Source organism: Drosophila biarmipes, chromosome 2R (genome assembly GCF_025231255.1).
Source record: "Drosophila biarmipes strain raj3 chromosome 2R, RU_DBia_V1.1, whole genome shotgun sequence".
Classification (NCBI taxonomy): domain Eukaryota; kingdom Metazoa; phylum Arthropoda; class Insecta; order Diptera; family Drosophilidae; genus Drosophila; species Drosophila biarmipes.
In genome coordinates, this window is record NC_066615.1 from 14,906,080 (window position 1) to 14,926,688 (window position 20,609).

General features: G+C 41.4%; 1 protein-coding gene across 1 annotated transcript; it reads left to right on the forward strand.

Annotated features, from left to right (window-relative positions):
* Nucleotides 1-945: 945 nt before the first annotated feature.
* On the forward strand, nt 946-2,471 carry LOC108036277 (protein mono-ADP-ribosyltransferase Parp16). The gene is given in 2 exon segments (XM_017112288.3): nt 946-1,293; nt 1,296-2,471. Coding segments are annotated over 2 exon segments (1,077 nt in total). The 5' UTR covers nt 946-1,226; the 3' UTR covers nt 2,306-2,471.
* The last annotated feature ends 18,138 nt before the right edge of the window (nt 2,472-20,609 follow it).

Below are 20,609 nucleotides of genomic sequence, written 5' to 3' on the forward strand. Positions count from 1 at the left end.
ATCAGGCATTCGACATCAGGCTCCATTAATCAATTACAGCCCAACCAGGCAACCACCCACAGCAGCCGCCCGAGCATAACCCATCCGGAGATCACTCTTGCCAACTGTTACCATGCCTGCACTCGAGGAAATTACGGATTCTTTGAATAGTACAATGAGATCTGGAGGAATGCGACCTATATATGTATCTTTAATTATTACTTCTTCAATTATATTGGATTCAATACTATATAGAAATAAGATATCTATTACCTGGGATGTTAAAGCTCTTTCACCTGCATTAAAATAATAACTTGTAATATAATATAATATAATAATAATCTATTTTTCTGTTAATGTATCAATCTTTCTTAGAAGTTTCTATCTATCTATCTATCTATCTATCTATCTGTCTATCTATCTATCTATCTATCTATCTATCTATCTATCTATCTATCTATCTATCTATCTATCTATCTATCTATCTATCTATCTATCTATCTATCTATCTATCTATCTATCTATCTATCTATCTATCTATCTATCTATCTATCTATCTATCTATCTATCTATCTATCTATCTATCTATCTATCCATCTATCTATATGTCTATCGGTATATCTATCTATCTATCTATCTATCTATCTATCTATCTATCTATCTATCTATCTATCTATCTATCTATCTATCTATCTATCTATCTATCTATCTATCTATCTATCTATCTATCTATCTATCTATCTATCTATCTATCTATCCATCTAAATATCTATCTATTAATTTATCTATCTATCTATCTTTCTATTTTTCTATCGGACTCTTTACATACCTTCCTATCTATTCATCTGTCTATCTTTAATAAAATCAATTTATTTATTTCTTTACATAATTTACTTAAATTGTTTCTAAATAACGAATTGTCAATACCCTCAATTTATTCTGAGTAGGTAAGAATCCGACTTAATTGTCAAAATTGTGAGTCCAACAAGTATCACCACTTTCTAACATTAGAAAACTTACTAGAAACCCCAACCAAATCCTCGATTTATTTTTTCAAGTGCCTTCCAGGACGAAATCCAATCTCCTGCAACCTGTGCGGGGCAATCATCCGACCTGCCACCTGGGCGACACACTTCATTCGATTGTCGGAGGCTTAGATTGATGCCCGACGGCTTGCCGAAAACTCTGCGAAACAATTTCAAAATTTCAGTCTCTGAAGGGAAATCAAAATCAGAATCCAGTGCAAAATGACTGTGCTAACGGGAGCCTCATCCGCGGGATTTCCCAGTGCGATGCCGGCGAAGCGGATCAGCTGGCTGCCCTACTCCCCCGGTCCACGGTGGTACCATATAACTCGGCAAGGGGCACGGAGATCCCCAATCTGAAGGATCTCTTGCTCCTGCAGCGACGTCTTCAGGTTGATTTCCTGGCCTGTGAGGCTCTGTGGACGATTTTCGTGGCCGCCGCCTGGAGCTATCGCTACAGGACGCGGCTGAGGCCTCTCCCTGGTCACTGGGGAACCATTGACCTCGTGTGCAACACCCTGGGCGAAGCACCCAGACTGGAGGCACTGCAGCAGCAGCTCATGCACTGCGATTACGAGGCCTGCTCCCCCAATGTGGTTCGTTTGCTGACGGACGTATTGGTGGATCAGGCCGATCGCGTGTCCCTGAGCTCCCTGCGACCCAGTGAGTTCGGTGAGCTGTACTCACACCTGGGTATGCCTCCTCCCAGGCGTCCACCCACCCAGATCTTCGAGGTGCGAATGGGCGGAGAAAACCAGAGGGGTGAGGCCTACGCCCGTTTGAGGCAGGACAACAGGGAGTCCGTTCGCCTGGGCTTCTATGGCTGCAAGTTGGAGAAGCTCTACGCCCTACTGAACGCCAACTCCCTGAGTGATGGAAGGTTTCTGGAACTCACGAGCGATGTGAATGAGGCTTTGGCCAAGAGTAAGCCCCAGGCTGGAGTGGGTGGCTCCAGGTGCGGATCCATCCTGCGCTGCGTGGCCGTGGTGGAGTTCGTCTTTCAGGACAACGAAACCAGCCCGGATAAAAGGCATGTGATAATTAGGGATTCGGAGACCATGCAGGTGTCCTATATCCTCCTCTATGGCCAAACTTGCCACGAACATGCGGCTGAGAAGCACATGCAGCTGCTGAGGGAACCTGCCCGGAAAGTGCTCAATTGGTTAGAGGAGCATCAGGGTGAAGCCATTTCCTTGGGCGTCAGTCTGCTGATCGTTTCCTCGATGGCCCACTTGGGCTACAGTTTCTTTCGCCACTTTGCACGCACGGGATTACACGTCCTCAAGCGGGGACTGCTGTGAAAATTGATAATCGTAAACTTTTATTCCACCGACTTCCATATCCTGTGACCTTGAACTGCTGCAGGGCTTTGTTGCCGACTTCAGTTGCATTCCCCACTGAAGATGGCCACAAAACCCAGTGGCAGGACATCAAGTTATGTGCGAAATGAATTCGATTCTTCTCACAGATTTTATCTTATAGGGGGAGGGGCTGTAAAGTGGCGGACCTTGGCTTCACAGTGCCCACATAAATAACAACAATTTAGCATTCACAAGTGACGCAGTAAAAATTTATGCGCTCTCGCACATTTTCAATTTTCTGCAATTTTTCTAGCAATTGTGTGAAATTCCTTGCGGCCATTGGGCAGCAGCAGCGGCAGCTCCAGCAGACGATGCATGTGGCAAGGACACGGACGGATTTGTGAGTGTGCGTGTGAGTGGGTATGCACCTAGAGAATTTCAGAGAGCCATTAATGGACTGAAACTTAAAAATATAATTAATAAATACATATATATTAAAGATTAGCCTAGGAAAAAGTAAAATAAAGGATATACCAATACTTATACTCGCATTCATAACAAGTGTGCAATGTTGAATTATATGAATATTGTTTTTTATTAGCTATGTAAAATGTACAATTAAGATTATATTTTTGGGATGTATAATTAAGATTCATTTATAAGCAACTAAAATTATTTACTCTTGCCCATAATACAGGCAAATTTGAAATAAAAAAAAAACAAATAAAAAACACATATAATACTTTTTTATTTAATTTTAGCTCATTAAAATGTATATAAAATTTATATGACTATCTATAAACAATTGTAATAACTTCAATTTTTATTTTTTGTTTTAAGTTTAAATCCTTTTTGTTTGTTTCTCTTTTCCTACTATGCTAATTCAAGGACAAGACCCCCATTTTATTTCCAGTGCACGTTCTGTGAGCATTATGTGCCGCCGGACACTTTTAGGGCCGCACAATTTAGAGACTTGCTGGCTAGATTTTCCATTCCATTTTTTTTCGAGCACGCTTTTCTTTTTTTGTGTCATGGAAACCCGCCAGCAATGTGTGTTCGTGTGTTGTGTACTTATAGTATGTGTCGCTGGCTGGCTCCGCTTTTTACATATGCTCGTCTGCTCGTTGCTGCAAGAAGTTATGCCCGGAATTCCAAGCTGCCGTTCGATGTCCGGACGTTGGCCGCCGCTGGTCAGATGGCCACATGGTATCATGGTCACATGGGCTCCAGGTCTCATGGTCTCATGGTCGGATGTTTGGATGGTCGGCGGGACATTGCTGGCATTTTGAGGCGTTGCTTGTGCGAGGCATTTTTGCAAGCCATATTTCATTGAATTTACATGCCCGACTCGGGGGTTTTCGACCCTGTTTGTGCTGCAATTACCGTAAACCCTCCGCAGCCGACGCTCTATCAGTGCTGATTTAGACCCCATTTTCCGGTCCTTGGGACCACTTCTTGGGCCCGGCTGACAGTTCCCAGCAACCATTAATAAAGGCACACATCAAAGTTGGCACTCGCCACATAAAATTCAATTTAGTGACAGCGACACCAAGTAAAAAGGCCATCCCCTGAGAGAAAAGCCAAGCCGAGATGCACATTAGCATGAGTGCACTTGAAGAAAATAAGGAGTGCGGTTAGAAATGTTGGTATAAAAAGATAAAAAATTAATAATCATAAGTATTTAGGCTATAAGAGCTAAAAATTAATAAAAATCTAAATTACGAAAAACACAATTCCTAAACTTTTAATTTCAGCAAATGGTTCTCTATAAATGAAATTGAACATTGTCATATATCTTTTATATCGTACTCTAAATTTGAAGAATTTTAAAATTTGATTTACTAATATTAATATTAATCTCTAGACTTCTGAAAACTTCTTGAGGTCTACATTTAAATTTTTTAGACAGCGTGCAACATAAAAGCATTTACAAATATTTTTTGGGCACCTGCCACCTTTTTTTTGCTAAGTGCATCAAAGGGCAGGGGGAGTTAAACAGGTTGGAGTGGATAACAGATGAAGGGAAATAGAAAGTTCACCCACTTAGGTCCTGCACTCGAAACTGAAATCAAAATAAATGTCAACGCTGCTGTCACACAAAGCCAAGCCGATTTCTACCCCGCTTTCTCCATTTCTCCGAGCTTTCCAGTGAGAAAGAGAGTGCCACACCATCCCCCGATTTGACTTAGTTCCCTGCTTGGGGTCGAAGTTTTTGACTTCCTTAATGACAAAGTGCGGTGGCGCTGGCTTCCCTGCATCCACAGGATGATGATGATGATGTTGATGTCGATCTCCATGCGGCAAGGACGTTGATGATGCAATTTCCCTGGCCGGAGTGGCCCTCCCCATTGTTCGTTTTGTTAATCTAGCAAAATTGATAAGGTGTGAAATTCTTGATTTTATTTTCTGCGTCGTGCGCACCAAAATGTTTTCCTTTCTCCAAACCACCTTTTTTCCTTTCTTTACGTTTTTGATTTTTCCTCCCCGCCACCCGGTTATTGTTGGGGTTTTCCTGCTTTATTTTTTGGGGCGGCCTTTGATGTTCTTTGATGAGGTGTTTGTTTAGTTTTTCCTCTCTCTCGATTTTTTCCTTTTTTTGGTTTGATGTTTCGGCGCTGTAAACGCAATTTGGATACGATTCAGGCGGCAAAAGCCCAACCTGTCTATCACGCTTTTTTCCATTTACATTTTAAACGAAATTTAATCCAGTTTGTGGCAGCGCAACAACACCTTCTGTCATTTGCTTTGAAATTTAAATAGGCAAGGAAATTGACTTTGCAACGACGGCCGTGTCATAAGAACATGCCACATAACTGGCAGTCAGATAGACAGACTGAGTTACATTCCTGGGCTTCCACGCGTTTTCCCTGCGTTTTCCCGGCATTTTCCCTGCGTTTTCCGATCGCTTTCCCTGGGCACCGGCTTAATTATTGGCCCGTCAATTGCACAAAGAGAACCAGAAACGGAAACCGAAACAGAAACAGAAATGGTTCAAACACTGGCCGGGCATAAATTGATTTGTACCGACACGGGAAAAAATGGTTGCCACCGATAGTGGGGGGTCGACTGGTTGGATGGGTGAGTGGGTGGTGGAAAACCCCCGCCGGCGAAATCCAGTTAAAGTGCAACATGCCACTCACTTGAAGTTCCCCCAACGTTCTGCCAAATTCTCCATTGCATTCGATTCGATTCAATGCGATTCGGTTCGATTCAATAGATTCAAGTGGGCGCAGCATCCTCTTCTGCACTGGGGGATTGTTTAATTATTGGAAATACTCGCACCGAACTCAAAGGATCCTCATCCCCATCCATCTGGTGGTGTGTGCACCTTGGTAATCTGTGCATTAGCTGCATCCGCCATTATGGCCAAATGCAAACTTCAAGTACTCCGCCCTCAATCAGGTGTCCATATCCATTGCTTAGTGACCACAACATGAAGAGCCTGATGGCCGAAGGCAATCAAGATTGCACTGCAATGAAGCAGTGAAAGTGCTCAAAAGATTTCTACTTAATTTTATAACATTTCTAATTTAATAAAAACATTTTGTAAGTCATCCAAATTGTAAGGATTTTAATAAAATTAAATAAAATAGATACACTTTTTTTTACTGGACATGCACAATAAGGATATATCTAAGACACAATACTTACTTGAATATAAAAATTATATATTTTTTAAGGGAATATATACTTAATTTAATAATATCTTTGACTATTTAAGGGAATGTTTCAAGGACAAGCCAGGCTTGGAGTCCAATAAAGAGGTTTTAGTCCTAGATAAGGGAATAAATCATAAATGGAATTTAACAAACATATAAGAACACATACTAATTATTTAATTTGTATTTTATTTTTATACATTTATTCTATTTTTTAATCAGATAACAGTTTTAAATTATTTTAGCTTCTCTTTCTGGCAAAATAAAATTGTTTTCCGAGCTTCTAAATACACTTAGCTATTTTCCCCGTGTCCAATTGGTCCTGAGATTGGTTAAATCTCAGGCGGTTGGCAGATGGCGGAATGGGGCCCCGAGATCAAAGTGCCCCTTTGACTCGCTCAAGTGGCCAAGCAGATAATGCCGGCACAAAGGGCCGTGGTCGTATGACGGTCTGGACGACCTAATCGCCTCTGCAGCAGCGGCAGCAGCAGCATGTGGAGCGTGGAGCAGCTGCCACGGCTGCAGATTGCGCATACGCAGTGTGGCGGTGCCGCTTAGGTTTATTTGTCACGCGACTACGGCCCTCCAAATTGATTTAAATCCTCCTGATGGCAGCATAATTCGATGTGGCTCTGTGGGGCTGGCATTTTGGCAAATTTCATTTCCGCCAACCCAGTTAGGTGGCAAAGTCGCGTCGAAAGTTTGCCTCTATCCTGTTGCATCGCATGTGCGTTAATGCGGGCAGTTAACTTGATTTTGTCGCATTTACCCACACATTAAAGAGGCGGCGGCAATGAGGCAGCTGCCGAGCTTGCAACTTGCAGCGCCAACTCGCAAGACAAACAATGCCGCGCGAGACAAATAACTGATGGGCGGCGTCCGTGGCAGGTTGGAAAGTCTGCGCCACGAAGTATGCAATGCACAGAGCTCATCAGCGCAGCATTTGCGCACACTCGGAAAAAAACAGTGTCAATCTGAGAAACAATTCTACAATATATATTTCTTTAAATAATCAACAAACATTTGGTCATAAAAAGATATCATTACAACCAAAAATTTATTAAATAGCTTTTGTTTTCTAGAAATATTTATAATCCTAAATATGTAGAAACATATACCTAAGTATTAAGCTTACAATAATTGTGATAAAGTGCTTAATATATTTCTGTGCACTTCTCAAACCGTGACTTATTTTTCTCAGTGATAACAAAGCACCCGAAGAGGGAAGCGCGGGGTGCTAAGTGAGTGAGTGATGCATGCCGTAGACGATGCAAGTTGAAGGAAAATGGTAAATTACGTTGACAACAGGGCCAGAGGAAGGAGTCAATCCTGTTGCGACGCTGCTTGGTCCTTGGCCCCCATTTGCATGCAAGTATTCTGGATGCGTGCTGTTTATTTATGATTGCATTTAGCGCCCCGTGCACTATACCCTTTTTACTATTTTCCGCAGATAAACCCCATATAACTAAGCCCCCTTGCAAAAGGCATCATGTGCAAGAGCTGTCTGCACTTGAAACCGATTAGATATAAATTAATATAAAACATTTGCATATTGATTGCGCTATTTCGCGGGGAGTCAGAGCAATATCGGGTATAGGGTCGATGAAACTTTAAATATGCATTACTATTTATAAATTTAATGGGTTTTGCACAATTTTAGAATGCTTTCATATATGATAAATATTTTGTTGTACTATTTTATTTTTATATTAGGGTTTCATTCATTTATTTACATTCTGGATTTGAGACAATAACGAATGTCAAATATTTTTATTATCTCTAATATTTAAGGACTTTTTAACAATTTGGAACTCATAGAATGAAAAACATTACAAAACTGCTAGCAATATATAAAACCCACCAGAGAAAACCTTTAATATATGTTTTTCGCCGAGTGCCGAGCAACATGTTTCGGCAATTGAAAACTTTAACGACCACCGAGGCTGTCATCGAGCATGTCAAAACAAACATTATAATCCATAAACCCCACCCGACCCCATCCCAATGCCATCCGCCTACTTTCCACGAACAGAACTCATGTGCTCATGGCTCCATGGGGGTGGCATATTTTTAATGCGTTTATGCTAATCGAGCGGATTTCGATGCGGCTTGCCTTGTTAAATGTGCCAAGGCTGGACGTGTCGGTGGAATAGGAATTTCGGGATGGTATGAGGCCGGTTCGGGGCCCGGCTGTCAACACACACATCCTGCTGATTGCCATGTGCGTTGTCTTCCCCGACGAATTTGCATAAATTGCGTTCAAGTCGAACTTGGATGGGTGCTCGAAAGTGATGAGTAAGGAGCCACAAAAAGCGGCGAGTCATTCGGGAGAACCCTCGTCCTTGGCAATTACGGGGCCCCAGGTAATTACGTGGCCAGGCAGCCTCGAGAGTCCTTCTCACTCACCCGAAAAGCGGCCGAAATTATGCAGCGACATTGAAGTTGAATGACTCTGCTGAATTTGACATCAAGTTTAAATTACTTTGGCAACCCACACATAGGTATACACAGCCACTTACCAAAGTTGCATGGGGTACAATCAAGTGCCCATGTCAATGGTCAACATTTTGGCAATCAGCGTGGCCTTTCCCCTTTTTTGGGCCACCAAAAATTTTCAATTATGCGAAATTTGCTTTCTTTTGTTGCACCCGCTGCCTCTGTGCCGAATTAGGCACGAAAATTCTCAATTGAATTGGCCCTGATAATGACAACCTCCTGCATTATGCCTGCCCAGGGGCCCGGGGAATATGGACACATGGACATATGGACCGAGGAGCGAGGACCAAGGACCCAGGGCCCCGTGCCCCGTGCCCAGGACCTCATCCACAGTTTGAACGACAGCGACAGCCGCTGAGCCACTGAGGCATTCAGAAACTTGACAATTTCGTTCACCGTCCTCCTGCCACAAATATGCGATTGCCTTGTTCTGGTGCAAATGAATGGACCCCCGAAAGTCCGGGTCCGGGGCAGGACCTCCTCCGAAAGCCCGTGCCCCAAAAACCCAGGCCCAGAGCCACCGAAACGCGCCAGTTTGTGCAGTTCTGTATTTTCTTTTTTTTTCGGGGGCTTGGGCTTTCCCCTTGGGTGGATGAGGTGAGCGGGGGCGGCGGACGGCTGATGGCGCTGTGGTGCAAATTTTCACAAAAATGTACCAAACATTTCGCTGTACACGGAGCACGGTGGTCCTCGACCCACTCCCCGCCCTGTCCGATGCTGCGGCATGTGTGCAGGCGTTGCTGCTGACGGCTGGATGGCTAGATGGCTGGATGGCCTAGAAGCCCCCCATTTTCCACGCCCTTTCACCGTTTTACTCTTGCCCCGCCCCCCGCACCGAATGCAAGGCAGAAGGCTTTCGCTTATACAGTGAAACATATTTACCTATTGCAATATAAACAATAAAAAAAAATTGGAGATTATTAAATACAAAATCTGCATGTACATTCCATTAAAGTTTAAAGCTTTTAACACATTTTTTAAATTTATTGAAATATAATACACATTGAGGATTTGAGAAAAGAAATCTTAGTTTGAGGAACTGAAATGTTTTAAAAAATATTATTTTTTTACTATCCTTAAAATATTTTTAAAACTGTTTAATATAAACAGAAAATTTTTATATTAAAAACAACAATTTAAAAAAAAAAAGGTTTTTGAAAAATATACTTATCAATGTATTTGATTAATTATAAAGCATTCAAAAAATTGCATTTAGTATACCTATATTAAACATCATCCGTATAGAAAAAATTTCGATAAAGACATTACCATTAAAAATGTAAAATATCCATTTAAAATATATTTATCAGGTATTCACCAGACTATCTTTAAATTTAATACATTAAGCTGGATAGTTTTAAAAACCTTGTATCGTACTTTAAAATATGATCCACAAAAAACCCAAATTTTGGTTATAGGAAAGGTGTGTACACTATCAAAAAGAGATTTTTAGCAATTTAAGATTATAAAAACCAATACAAACTAATTTCTCTCCGTGTACTTACCCCCTTCACCCCCGGCACTCGTGAGCGGCTGACTTATGCATCCATCCATCCAGTCAGCCGCCAGGATGCCCCGCCCGGCGAGCGAAAAGCGGAGGAGCGGGCGAGCTTGTGTGTGGTTCACTTTTAATAAATTCATAAATATTTATGTATGCAAAATTCGGGCCAAAATGCTGCCAGCAAGCGACTGCGACTGCGGCTGGTCCACCTAGCAATCTATTCAATTTGCCGGCAGGGCAGGAGCAGAAGCAGGAGCAGGAGCACAGCGGTGCACATGGCAGGGAAAAGATCGAACAGGACTATATCCAGCCAGGCTGCACAGCATCGAGAGACAGAAAATGGCGATAGATTGATGCGGCATGTCACAAAAACCGCAACAGCAACTGCAGGTGACTGGGGATGGGCTGCAAAGGTGGGACACGGTGACATGTCCTAGGCTGAGACACGAGCAATTTCCATATTTTGTGACTGGGCGAGTAAATCATGAGCCGGCTTTGGGGCTCCAGACTTTCGAGCCCAACTGCAGCGTCGAACTATGCAAAATGGCAAAATGCCTCTTGCCAAAGATTACGAGAATGTAAACGGGGTTCAGCCCCGACTCCCAGCCTCACAGTTGCGAATCAATTTTTGGCCAAAGAGTGTTCAGCAACATGTTAATAATATCTTGAGCCACCCCGTCCAGTTTCAGGGCGTTCGAGGCGGAGAGTTCCCAGAGAAAATTGGAATACTCCTCGGCTCATCCGCACTGATGTGACATCAGGACGATGCTAAATGGGAACGAGGCGTATAAATCACAGCGGGCGGCACTCACAGAGCACTCCTATTTTAATCTGGTTTTTGAATACTCGTTAACTTGCCTTTTGTTATTTTTTCTATATTTCTTTTTTTATTTTCACGCGTATTTGCATACAAATGCGGCGGACTGAGTGCGGAAGCCTGGCAGCCCTGGCAGCCCTGGCTGTGGCGTTCGCTCGCCGCCTACACACTGTTGAAATGATTTAAAATCAATTTATTTTTTTCTATTATCCCTATGTAAATCATTTCACGACCGACAGACAGACAGGCGGACGGGCCGAGAGTGAAGAAAGTTTCCCGGCAAATAAATCAACTTGATGCGTGGCCATGGGAAAAGAAGCAGAGCGAAAGCTAGAAAAAAGTCGAGTGAATGAATTTGGAATTATTTACAAATTCGCAAACAAATTTGCACATGACAAGCGATTGCGATAAGTGGGGATGGATTATGGGCGGGGAAAGCAGCTTTAATAGCGACTTGATTTCGAGAATCACAAATGGGAATATTAAATTAAAAGGGGACTTAAGGGGGATAATAATGGAATTCGTGTTGCATTTTGAGGGTTTGGTTTTAATGATGTATTTATTTCAGATTTAAAGTTTAAGCAAAATATAAGCATAAGGAATTATAAATATGAGTCATAAACAGTTGTCAATATTTAGTTTATTTCAAACCTTATAGCGCTCCCAAATATATTCAAAAAAATACTGCCATCTGCGCTAGTGTGACCAAATACTTCATATATAAGGTTACCAATAAAAGCGTCAAGCCTACTGCCACATTAATAGCTCAAATGAGTACTTAAAAATTCATATAACTCCGCATCAGTGCCACAAAATATGATAATGGTTGACATTATGCCATTACTGCATCCAGAACAACAGACATGACATCCAGCTAATGACATTTAAATGAGCACTAAGTTTAAACAGACCAAGCGAAACTCATTAATATTTATGCGCAGAAATTATTCCATTCGGGTCAATGTGTGACAAATGGGCAATCAAATATTTATTTGCCACAGACAAAATGCAAAAAATCACAAATGCAGCACAAATTTTTAATATGTATAACTGCATTTAATGGCCACTGAATATTTATAGAAAAAATTACGCACAAATGCAATAATAGCGAAAATGGAAATTAAAGGCGTAAAACAACTAATACGCGAGCTACAAAAAGTTTTCAACTCAATATGAATAACAAATCGTGATGAAATTTACATTGAAATGGCCGCAAAACGCAAACAAATAGAAAACAGCCTGCGAAAATATCAAATTGCATAAATAACTAATTAAATTTAAATTTGCAATTTAATGAGCGCAATTTACGAACGTGCGAAGACTACAAAATGCTCTTTCGGGATGGTATCAAATGTTCGAGGAGTCTGGGTTTCGGGTGCCTCGCCACTCCTATTTCGCTCATTATGCATAACGCTGGAAGCGGGTACAAACAATACCTATATGAAGCCCTAAGATCTGTTTGACATTTTTTCACATTTTATTTGCACCGCTCCCGGGGAAACTTTGCTTTCAAATAAGTTTTTCTTTGGCGTAAAGTTGGGCGTAATTAAAAATGTTCGCATTTTATTCAAGATCAGGCTAATTAAAAAGTTTTGACCAAACCAAAGGGGCTTGAGAGTAAGGTATTTAAAACTTATAAGAAGCTTGTGCTGGGCGCTCGAAACCAAGGATATGAATATCCAGGGCGACAACAGAATAAACAAATAAAATTAAATAGAAATGGCAGATGATTGTGGGGCACCTATAGGGGGAGGAGGCAGAAGCTTGGATGGACGCAGGGTAAATATCACAGCAAGTGCAATTTTCATGAACAAATAAGGAGCTTGGCGAGCTGGGCGAGAGGGGAAGTATCTCGGCTGAAGACAAGAATTAAATAAAAATAGCTCTGAGCCATATGCCAGCAAACTACTTGCCGACTCTCGGGACTTGCTAACCCCCAACTAGCTAAGCCCTGTCGTTCAGGGGTTGACGATGACGACGACCACGACGACACTGCATCATTTCCAAATGAAATAAATCAAAATAGACAAACAGGCAAATAAATAAACAAACAAACAAAGCCAGTCAAGCGAACAAAGGGGAGCACAGTGAAGCCTGGACAGGAAGGGCAACTCATTTCAAAGGCAGTGAACAAATCGTACTTAACTGCAGTGCACTGTAAGTATTTAATCGATTTGCCTTGCAAAGTTCTATGAAAGCAATATTTCTTAACAAAAACACGAGTAATTGAATGAAATTAAGCTTTTGTTTTAAGAACAATATGTAATAACATATGAAGCTTAAAGCTATTTGACTGCAATCAATTTTACAAATAATATTTGTATTAATTTAAGTGCAATTTTTCCTTTTCCTAACTTTTCTGGAAGTTGTACAAATGTTATTTAAAAAATTTTTAATAAAAAGTTCGTACTCAAAATCAATTTTAAAGCCCTTTTCACAAAAAACTGCATTTTCTGTAATACAATTCCACTAAGACAATTAAATAAGCAGTAAATTAATAATGCCATAATTTCGTTTTTTCCAGCACCAGCTTATCCCTTGTAATATAGGATCAATATAATTGCAATAAACATTTAAGGTTCTAAATTACGGGCAGCATTAGTCCGCACAATTAAATTTTTTACAAGATATGATTTTGCTCGTCCCTTCCCAAACACATAAAGCTATTCGAGAGCCATTCGCTCTTGTGGGTCCGAAAAGACCAAAAAGCTGAGCACTTTTATGGCCAGCAGCATTATGATAATGAAAGGCAACAAAGAAGCGGCGCCATTGACACTTAAAATTTAATGTGCGGCATTATGTTAAGCACCTGGCTGTGAATGCAACCCCTTTGGAGTCGACTCACACCTGAAGAATGTGTATACTGCACCGATCCGCAGCACATAAGCATATTAATAACGCCTTTATTCCGCAACAAAGGCAGCTGGGAGCTGGGTCAAAGTTGGGATGATGAGATGATGGGGCAGACGTGTGGCGCCGTGGCGGTTTAATTTAATTAAACAACATCAATCCGCTGTATGCGGACGACCACCTTTGGCCCCTCTAATAATGTGAGTGAGTAAACGTTACACTTGTAGCAAAACGTAGGCTTCTAATTATGATTTTGAACTTATATAAAGTTCACTTTTGAGCTTCAAAAAACAATACAGCAATTTTTGTACCCTTAACGCTGTTAAAAGGCCTTTTTAAAATTGTAAAAAATTATGATGATGAGGAAACATTGTAAACAGTGTTGGTAAATGTAATTAAATTTTGTTTTATAATTATCTGAATGCGAAAACTCCAAAACGAAAAGCCGCTTCAAAGCTATCGCATGCACTTATTTCGGTTTTCCTTGTTTGAGTAGGGTAAAACTCATTTCAACATTACATTCCAGTGTTGGAAAGGCCCTAATTTTCAAACTGTATCCCAAATGGGATTAGATTTAGTTGGACTCCTTTTACTTTCAGTGCACGTTCCCCACTCCGCCCCCATCATCCAGCGCGCTTAATACAAGGGATTTACAACTTTCCCGTAATAATTTTCAATTAAAAAACGCACTTCAACCCCAGGCAACGTAGCAACAACGAGTTTTGTTACTCATTTTTCGGCTGCTGTGACGTGGCACTTGACAAACAAGATTTGCATGTCACACACATACGCACGCCTGAGCATGGTGTTCCTGTCATATTAACGGTGCTCTGCACACACACACGTGCCTAAAAGGATTTGAGTCCTTCAGCGCACTTCGCACGAATGCCTTCTGTCATCGGTACGCCCCCCATCCACAATGTTCCCCCTTTGCAGCGCTCGCTGGCTGCAAATATTTGATTAGCTAGACAAAAGTTGCCAACTTTTTCCCACTCTTCAACAGCACGGTTTTTTTTTTGTTTTAGGGCCCCCATTATGACAGATCCTCCCGTCAGAGTTGCCTCGCTTTGGCAGACATTTGATGGAGAGACTACTACCGCTCGGATCTCAAAATGTTTACTCAGATATCTGAGACACTCGGTGAGGGTCGGAGTTGCTGGCAAATTATTTTCACAAAGTTGGACTCTAAGCTGAGTTTGAGAGCTGGCAGTTGGGCGAACTAATGTGTAGTAGGCCGTGGTTCACGTAGATCTCGGGTTGCAGTTGCGAAATCATTTCGAAAGTTTTCTTAAGCCAACTTTTCAAGCGTTAAAGCCGCAATAAGTCCCCGGACCCTCACTCTGTACGCATTTGAGGTAGAAAATCCTTTCCCCCCATCCTCGAGCTTAGTGTGCTTCCAGCGGAGATTGTATGAATATTATGAGAGCTGCAAAAAATATTACGGGGTAAGCAAAGTGCAGTGAATACCCAAGTAAAAAGGCTTTCAATGTTTTTAGTTGTATGTAATAAAAAAAAAAACAAATGAATAACGTAAAATATTTAGAAAAAATTCTAAAGAAAACATTTGAATTTAATGATATAGAAAAATATTTCAATGTTGTATAACTTATGCAATACCAAAAACTAGCGATTTGTGTTTTAAGAATAAAAATACATATTTTTTATAAACTTGGTTTTAGGAGGGCTCACAGTACTTCAAGCTAGGCTTCACACGACGCCGCCTTTGCCACAGCAGCCGCAGCACTTTTAATTTCCGCAAAATTTTTTAGCTCGTTTTCGCATAAAGTGCTACAAAGTTGCTGCTGACGTTGACGCCACAGCAAATGCGTGTAACTTTTTAATCAAATTATGTGCAAATTTTCTTTGGCAGTAATTTTTAGTAAAATTTTGCACAAAATTACTGGCGAGACAGTAACAGGAACAGCCGCAGCTTCAGCTTCAGTTGCTGCAAGTTTGCGAGTCTTTTTAATGCCCGTCTCTGGCTGTATTTCATTTTGCATGCGGCCAGTCAGCTTATGCCATATGCCCCAGCAGCACATAGTCTCATCCCCCCGGTTTGCCATCGGAAAACGCCTCCCATCCGATCTGCCAGAGAGCCCGCATTATTTTTAATTGAATTTTAAAGTTTTTCGCCAAGCCGAAGACGAAATATTTTTGTTTTTCCGCCAAAGTTTGCCTCTCGTTGGGGCTCTGGCAATTTAATTAGAAAATCATTTTGACTGCCGCTGTCTTTGCCACTTTGCCAGAAATTTATAAAGTAAATTTTGCCAAGCACAAATCACATTGGGTTGACTGCAGATTTAGTTTGGGTGTTGCCACATTAGTAGCCAAGTTTATTTCATTTCGTGGCGCCCAACGTGGGTCGCTGGGCATTCGGCATCCGGTGGTTGCAAGTGCGGATGCGAATGGCTTTGCATTCGGTATCACGTATTGTCTGTCCTTCTGGTCGTTTTCATTTTTTGTAATTTGTAGCAGACACATTAATCAAAAAACTGCTACTCGCCACGAGGTCCTTCGTGGTCCTAGTCAGTCACACATGCCAAATGGCATTGGTCAACTGCCGCTGGCCAGGCTTTGTCAGCCCCTCCATTGTGGCCCAGCCCCCTCCCAATCCCACTTCAGGGTTATTAAGTGGTGGAGGTAATTGAAATGTCAGCGGAAGTGTTGCTGGCCGCACACACAGCCTGCGGTTCCAGGGGATTCGGATGAGATGAGCCCAGTGTCCAGGCGGCGGCGGGAGACGGTCCCTGAAAAAGTCATTCCACGGACCGGAGTGTTTCCATGGGACCACCGGACATAGGAGACCGTAACGAGCATTAACGAGCCCTGTAGTGGTTAATTATGTCGGAATTGGGGCCTCTGCGGTGGGGACAATGCAAGTTGACCCAGCCGATCCAAAGAATCGGTTATGGCTAAGCGCATTTTTGGGAAACAGATACCATTTTTTGTTTTTCAGGGAATAACAAGTTCAAAAAATACCTTAAAATAATAAGAATGAATGCTTGGGTTAATCATGATATTGATAAGAATTTTATTGAACCGCAAAGTAAGCCATCAGGCTTTTGTGTACTTAAGTTAGGTCTTATTAGTTATTAAAAACTACCTATGTGATCTATAACTTAACGAATCCATTATAGCAGCACAAAACTACAATAAATTGTACAGTATTTTAAAAATATTGTACTATCGACTTTAAAATGCAAATGAAAATAATATTTACTTATATTTTTTAATAAACTCATAATAATCTTAAAATAATTGATGTAGACAATAAAGCTGCTTAGAATAATATTATAAAACGAAAAAAATTAGCATTTATTAGGTGACTTGTTAATAACTTTCTTTAAAGAGACTTGTAATAATCCCATCTTTTCTAGTTTTAATCTCTCCCCAGTAGTCACATCGGCAATTCACAACTGGCAACCATTTCCATCCCATTTCAATTTGATAATTTCCGTGGCAGTTGGCTTACTTGACTAACGATGTACGAATTATCAAATGGCGAATACAGACTGGGATCCATTTTCCGCATCCCATAGATACACATGTATACTTATATCCTGAGAAGGTGTGGGCGTTGCGGAACTTTTTCGAAAGGACAGGCGACAGGTTTTTGCGCCGTTTTCAGCTTACCTTCGAATTTGCTCGAACTTTTTCGTTGCCAGAACTTTTTCATTACATTTTGACTTGTACCATTCTCTATCTGCTGTTGTTTTTGCCGAATCTTTTTTTATTTGGGCTGCAATTGCTGGACCTGCTTCTGTGTTGTTTATGAGCTAATTACATAAGCTCGTTATTAGGCGAATTACTTGTTTCTTCATTTGCAGCAGCCGCTACAGCAGCAGCAACAGCAAATAAGAAAACTTTTTTAATTATAACCTCATTTAGATTTGACGTTGCCGTCGCTTTCGCTTCCCTTCGCCCAAGTTTGGCCTGACTGTGCTACTTTCACATTTCCCCGGCAATCTAATCAGCGAGCACATTTAATTTGATCTGATTTGGCCAGGTTCGGTAACCGAAACCGGTGCACTGAGGCCTGGCTAACGTGGATGCACCTTAATCGCTTCCTTTCTGGGATCAGGGGGATATACCCATAGCGTATACCTTACTTTGCTGCTCAGCGGAAATCGTTGTCAATGCATCCGCACATCCGGGTGCCGACTCCACTCGCCACTCAGCAGAATTTATATATTTTTTATTCCGATGAAGCGTAAAAATACGTTTTACCTCTCGCTCCCCAGAAATAAATATGCTGAATTTTGTTTATGCTGCATTTGCATTTGCATACATCTTTGTGAGTTCAATTCTCGTGCGGGGAATATCAGACTTCAGACGGAAGGCAAATAAGGAGGCGAACTGCTTCTTTAGTTGTTGACTGCAATTTCCTTGGCATGATTTCCACATTTTTCTTTTTGCCACCACCCCCCCACTCCTTTCTCTTAGCTATTTGTGCATCTGTCTGTGTGTGTCTTTCGGAGAGTGTGTGTGTTGGGAAAATATTTGATTTACGTCAAATTGACACGCATGAGTTAATCAAAAAATGATTTGTTATTGCTTACAAATGCATCCGTAATTTCCATATTTTTCCAAAACCAAAAGTAAGTTGCATTAAGTGTATATTTCAAGTGGTTTATTCCTGGGGAATTTCCAATCAATCGCCATAGTTTATAGCTTAAGTGATGGATTTTCACATTTAATTTGAAGTGCCTCAATTAAACTAATTTATTCGTAATAAAACAGTTTTAAAAGTGTAAAATACCTTTTAAAAATATGTACACCGTATAATAAATATGCATAAATAAAGCGTATCGAAATAAGAGGATTGGTGGCAACTAACACTGTAAATTAATGTGTTTAAAAGCCCTCTTTGATTTTTTAGGCAACACCAAAAATAATGTTTTGACAAAGGACATTCTATGTTTTTGCAATAACTTGCTAAATGTACAATGCACATACATATGTCGCATAAACATTGGTTTCCGAAACATGGAAGAAAGATATAGGTTCCCAGAGGTTAAGCCCCCAGAGGTTTTGGGAAATTTCCACTTGGGCTGCGACTCCGAGTAAGATGGAGAGAGCCTTCTCCCAGATGTTAGCCACTTGAACATCTTGCCGGGCGGAGAAGAACGCCACCTTGAGGCGTCTTCTCGGTTAAACAAGATAAATGGGAAATGTGAAAATGAAACATCACCTTTCCGGTCCCTCGCCTGCTGCCCCATCGACCGCAGGATGGGGCCAAGATATATTCAGTATTTATATTTCATCCTGTTACCCAGCTACCCAAGTAGAAGATAACATTTTAATAGGGCAGCGCCACCTATTGGCCAGTAGGTGGGTGTAGGTGAGAGGTCCTTGGGGCCCACGCCCACGCCCTCCGCCACGCCCCCTACCAGGATGTCTGTCCATTAGGTTAATGTGCACTTCAAACGAAATTAAGATGAATTGATTAAAATTACAAGAGTGCAGAGTGTTTGCTTTGGCTTCGGTTTGAGTTGAGTTGAGTTGAGTCGAGTTGAGTTTTGTGGCAAAGTTCAGGGAGCAAGATTAAGTGCTTTCATTTGCCTTCGCTTGAAAAATGATGCAGCCCTGAGGTCCTGCAGCTTGGGAGCAGGACTTTGGAGGAGGAAACTGGCGAACCGATGGCAAATAATGAAAGTTTCGGTCGGCAGTTCGCAAGTGCAGGTTGCAAAATAATGAATGGGGCCTGCATTTATTAATGTTTTCGGAAAGCGTTCGCAAATTAATTGCCATTTAATTTGTTATGCTAACTACACTCACACACCGAGAGACTAATTGGTTTAGCTGGCAACATTTTGCGTAGCTTTAATTAAATTGTAAATTTTCCGTTTAGCCGGCAGGAAGTCGAGTCGAGAGAGCAGCGAAAATTGCAATTAAGATAATTATCTGGCAAAAGCAAAAGTGTAAATCCTTTGCGCTCCAAGGATTATGCAACTGCAGTCTGCGCTGCTCCACTTCCACTGCCGCTGTGTGCCGCACTTAATTTGCATAAATTTCAAATGAATCCATTGGCCAAAAAAGCGCAGCTAAACAATTGCCACTGATGAAGCAGCAACGGAGAGGCGAAAGCACACGGCCAGAAAAGGGGTGTTGAAAGTGGTCGAAAATTATCAGAAATGAATATTTATTTATTTTATAATTTCTTCTTGAGTAGTATAGAGAAGTCTGCCCGTTCTCTGCCGCCACACGCACAGTGTGCAAAAAAGAATACTTACAGAAATTAAAGATTGTATGTGAATATTGCTAGTGTGAGCCAATTTCTTGGAATTAGGCAATTAGGCTTATTTTCTCGCAGTGCCAGAGCTGCAACAAAAATTGTATTTAATTTCAAACAAGGGAAAAATGGTAAAAGTTGTATTAATGTAAGTTAGATAAATTCTTTCAGATATGCTTCAAATTGTATTATTTATTTTTAATCATAGGTAGAAGCCGACTTCCTACAAAAGACTGCCCACTCTCTGCCGCCACACGAACAGTATGCTTAAGGCTGCCACGCGGAAATTAGCCATGTAATTAGTGTGTAAGTATTTTCCTATTATAATAGGTTATATAATCAACTATTTCATTAAATTTTTTGCAGTGCCGAGGATGCTGGAAACTGCAGCTTGGGGCGCTTACTTTGTCTGCGCCACATGGCAGCCCTGCATTTCCCCGTTCGCTTTCAGGTGCCACAATCACCAGGAAAGATGTCGCAGGATAATCGAAGAACAGGGAGCGGGACCAAAAACACAGGGCCAACGGGCGTCGGAGGAAAGGAGCCGAGAATTTTGTGTTATTCTTACGGATTTTCTACTTTGTTGGCAATGTAAGCAAAGCAAAAGCAAGCGGCTCCCTCGCCCAGCACTCAGCACGCCGGCCTTCCGCTTTCATTTGCTCTGTGCAAAGTTGACGCTTTTGTTTGATTCGTGTCACACAGCTGACCAACGCCCCTGGGTTCCTCAGACGGTTTCTTCATTTTGCGCC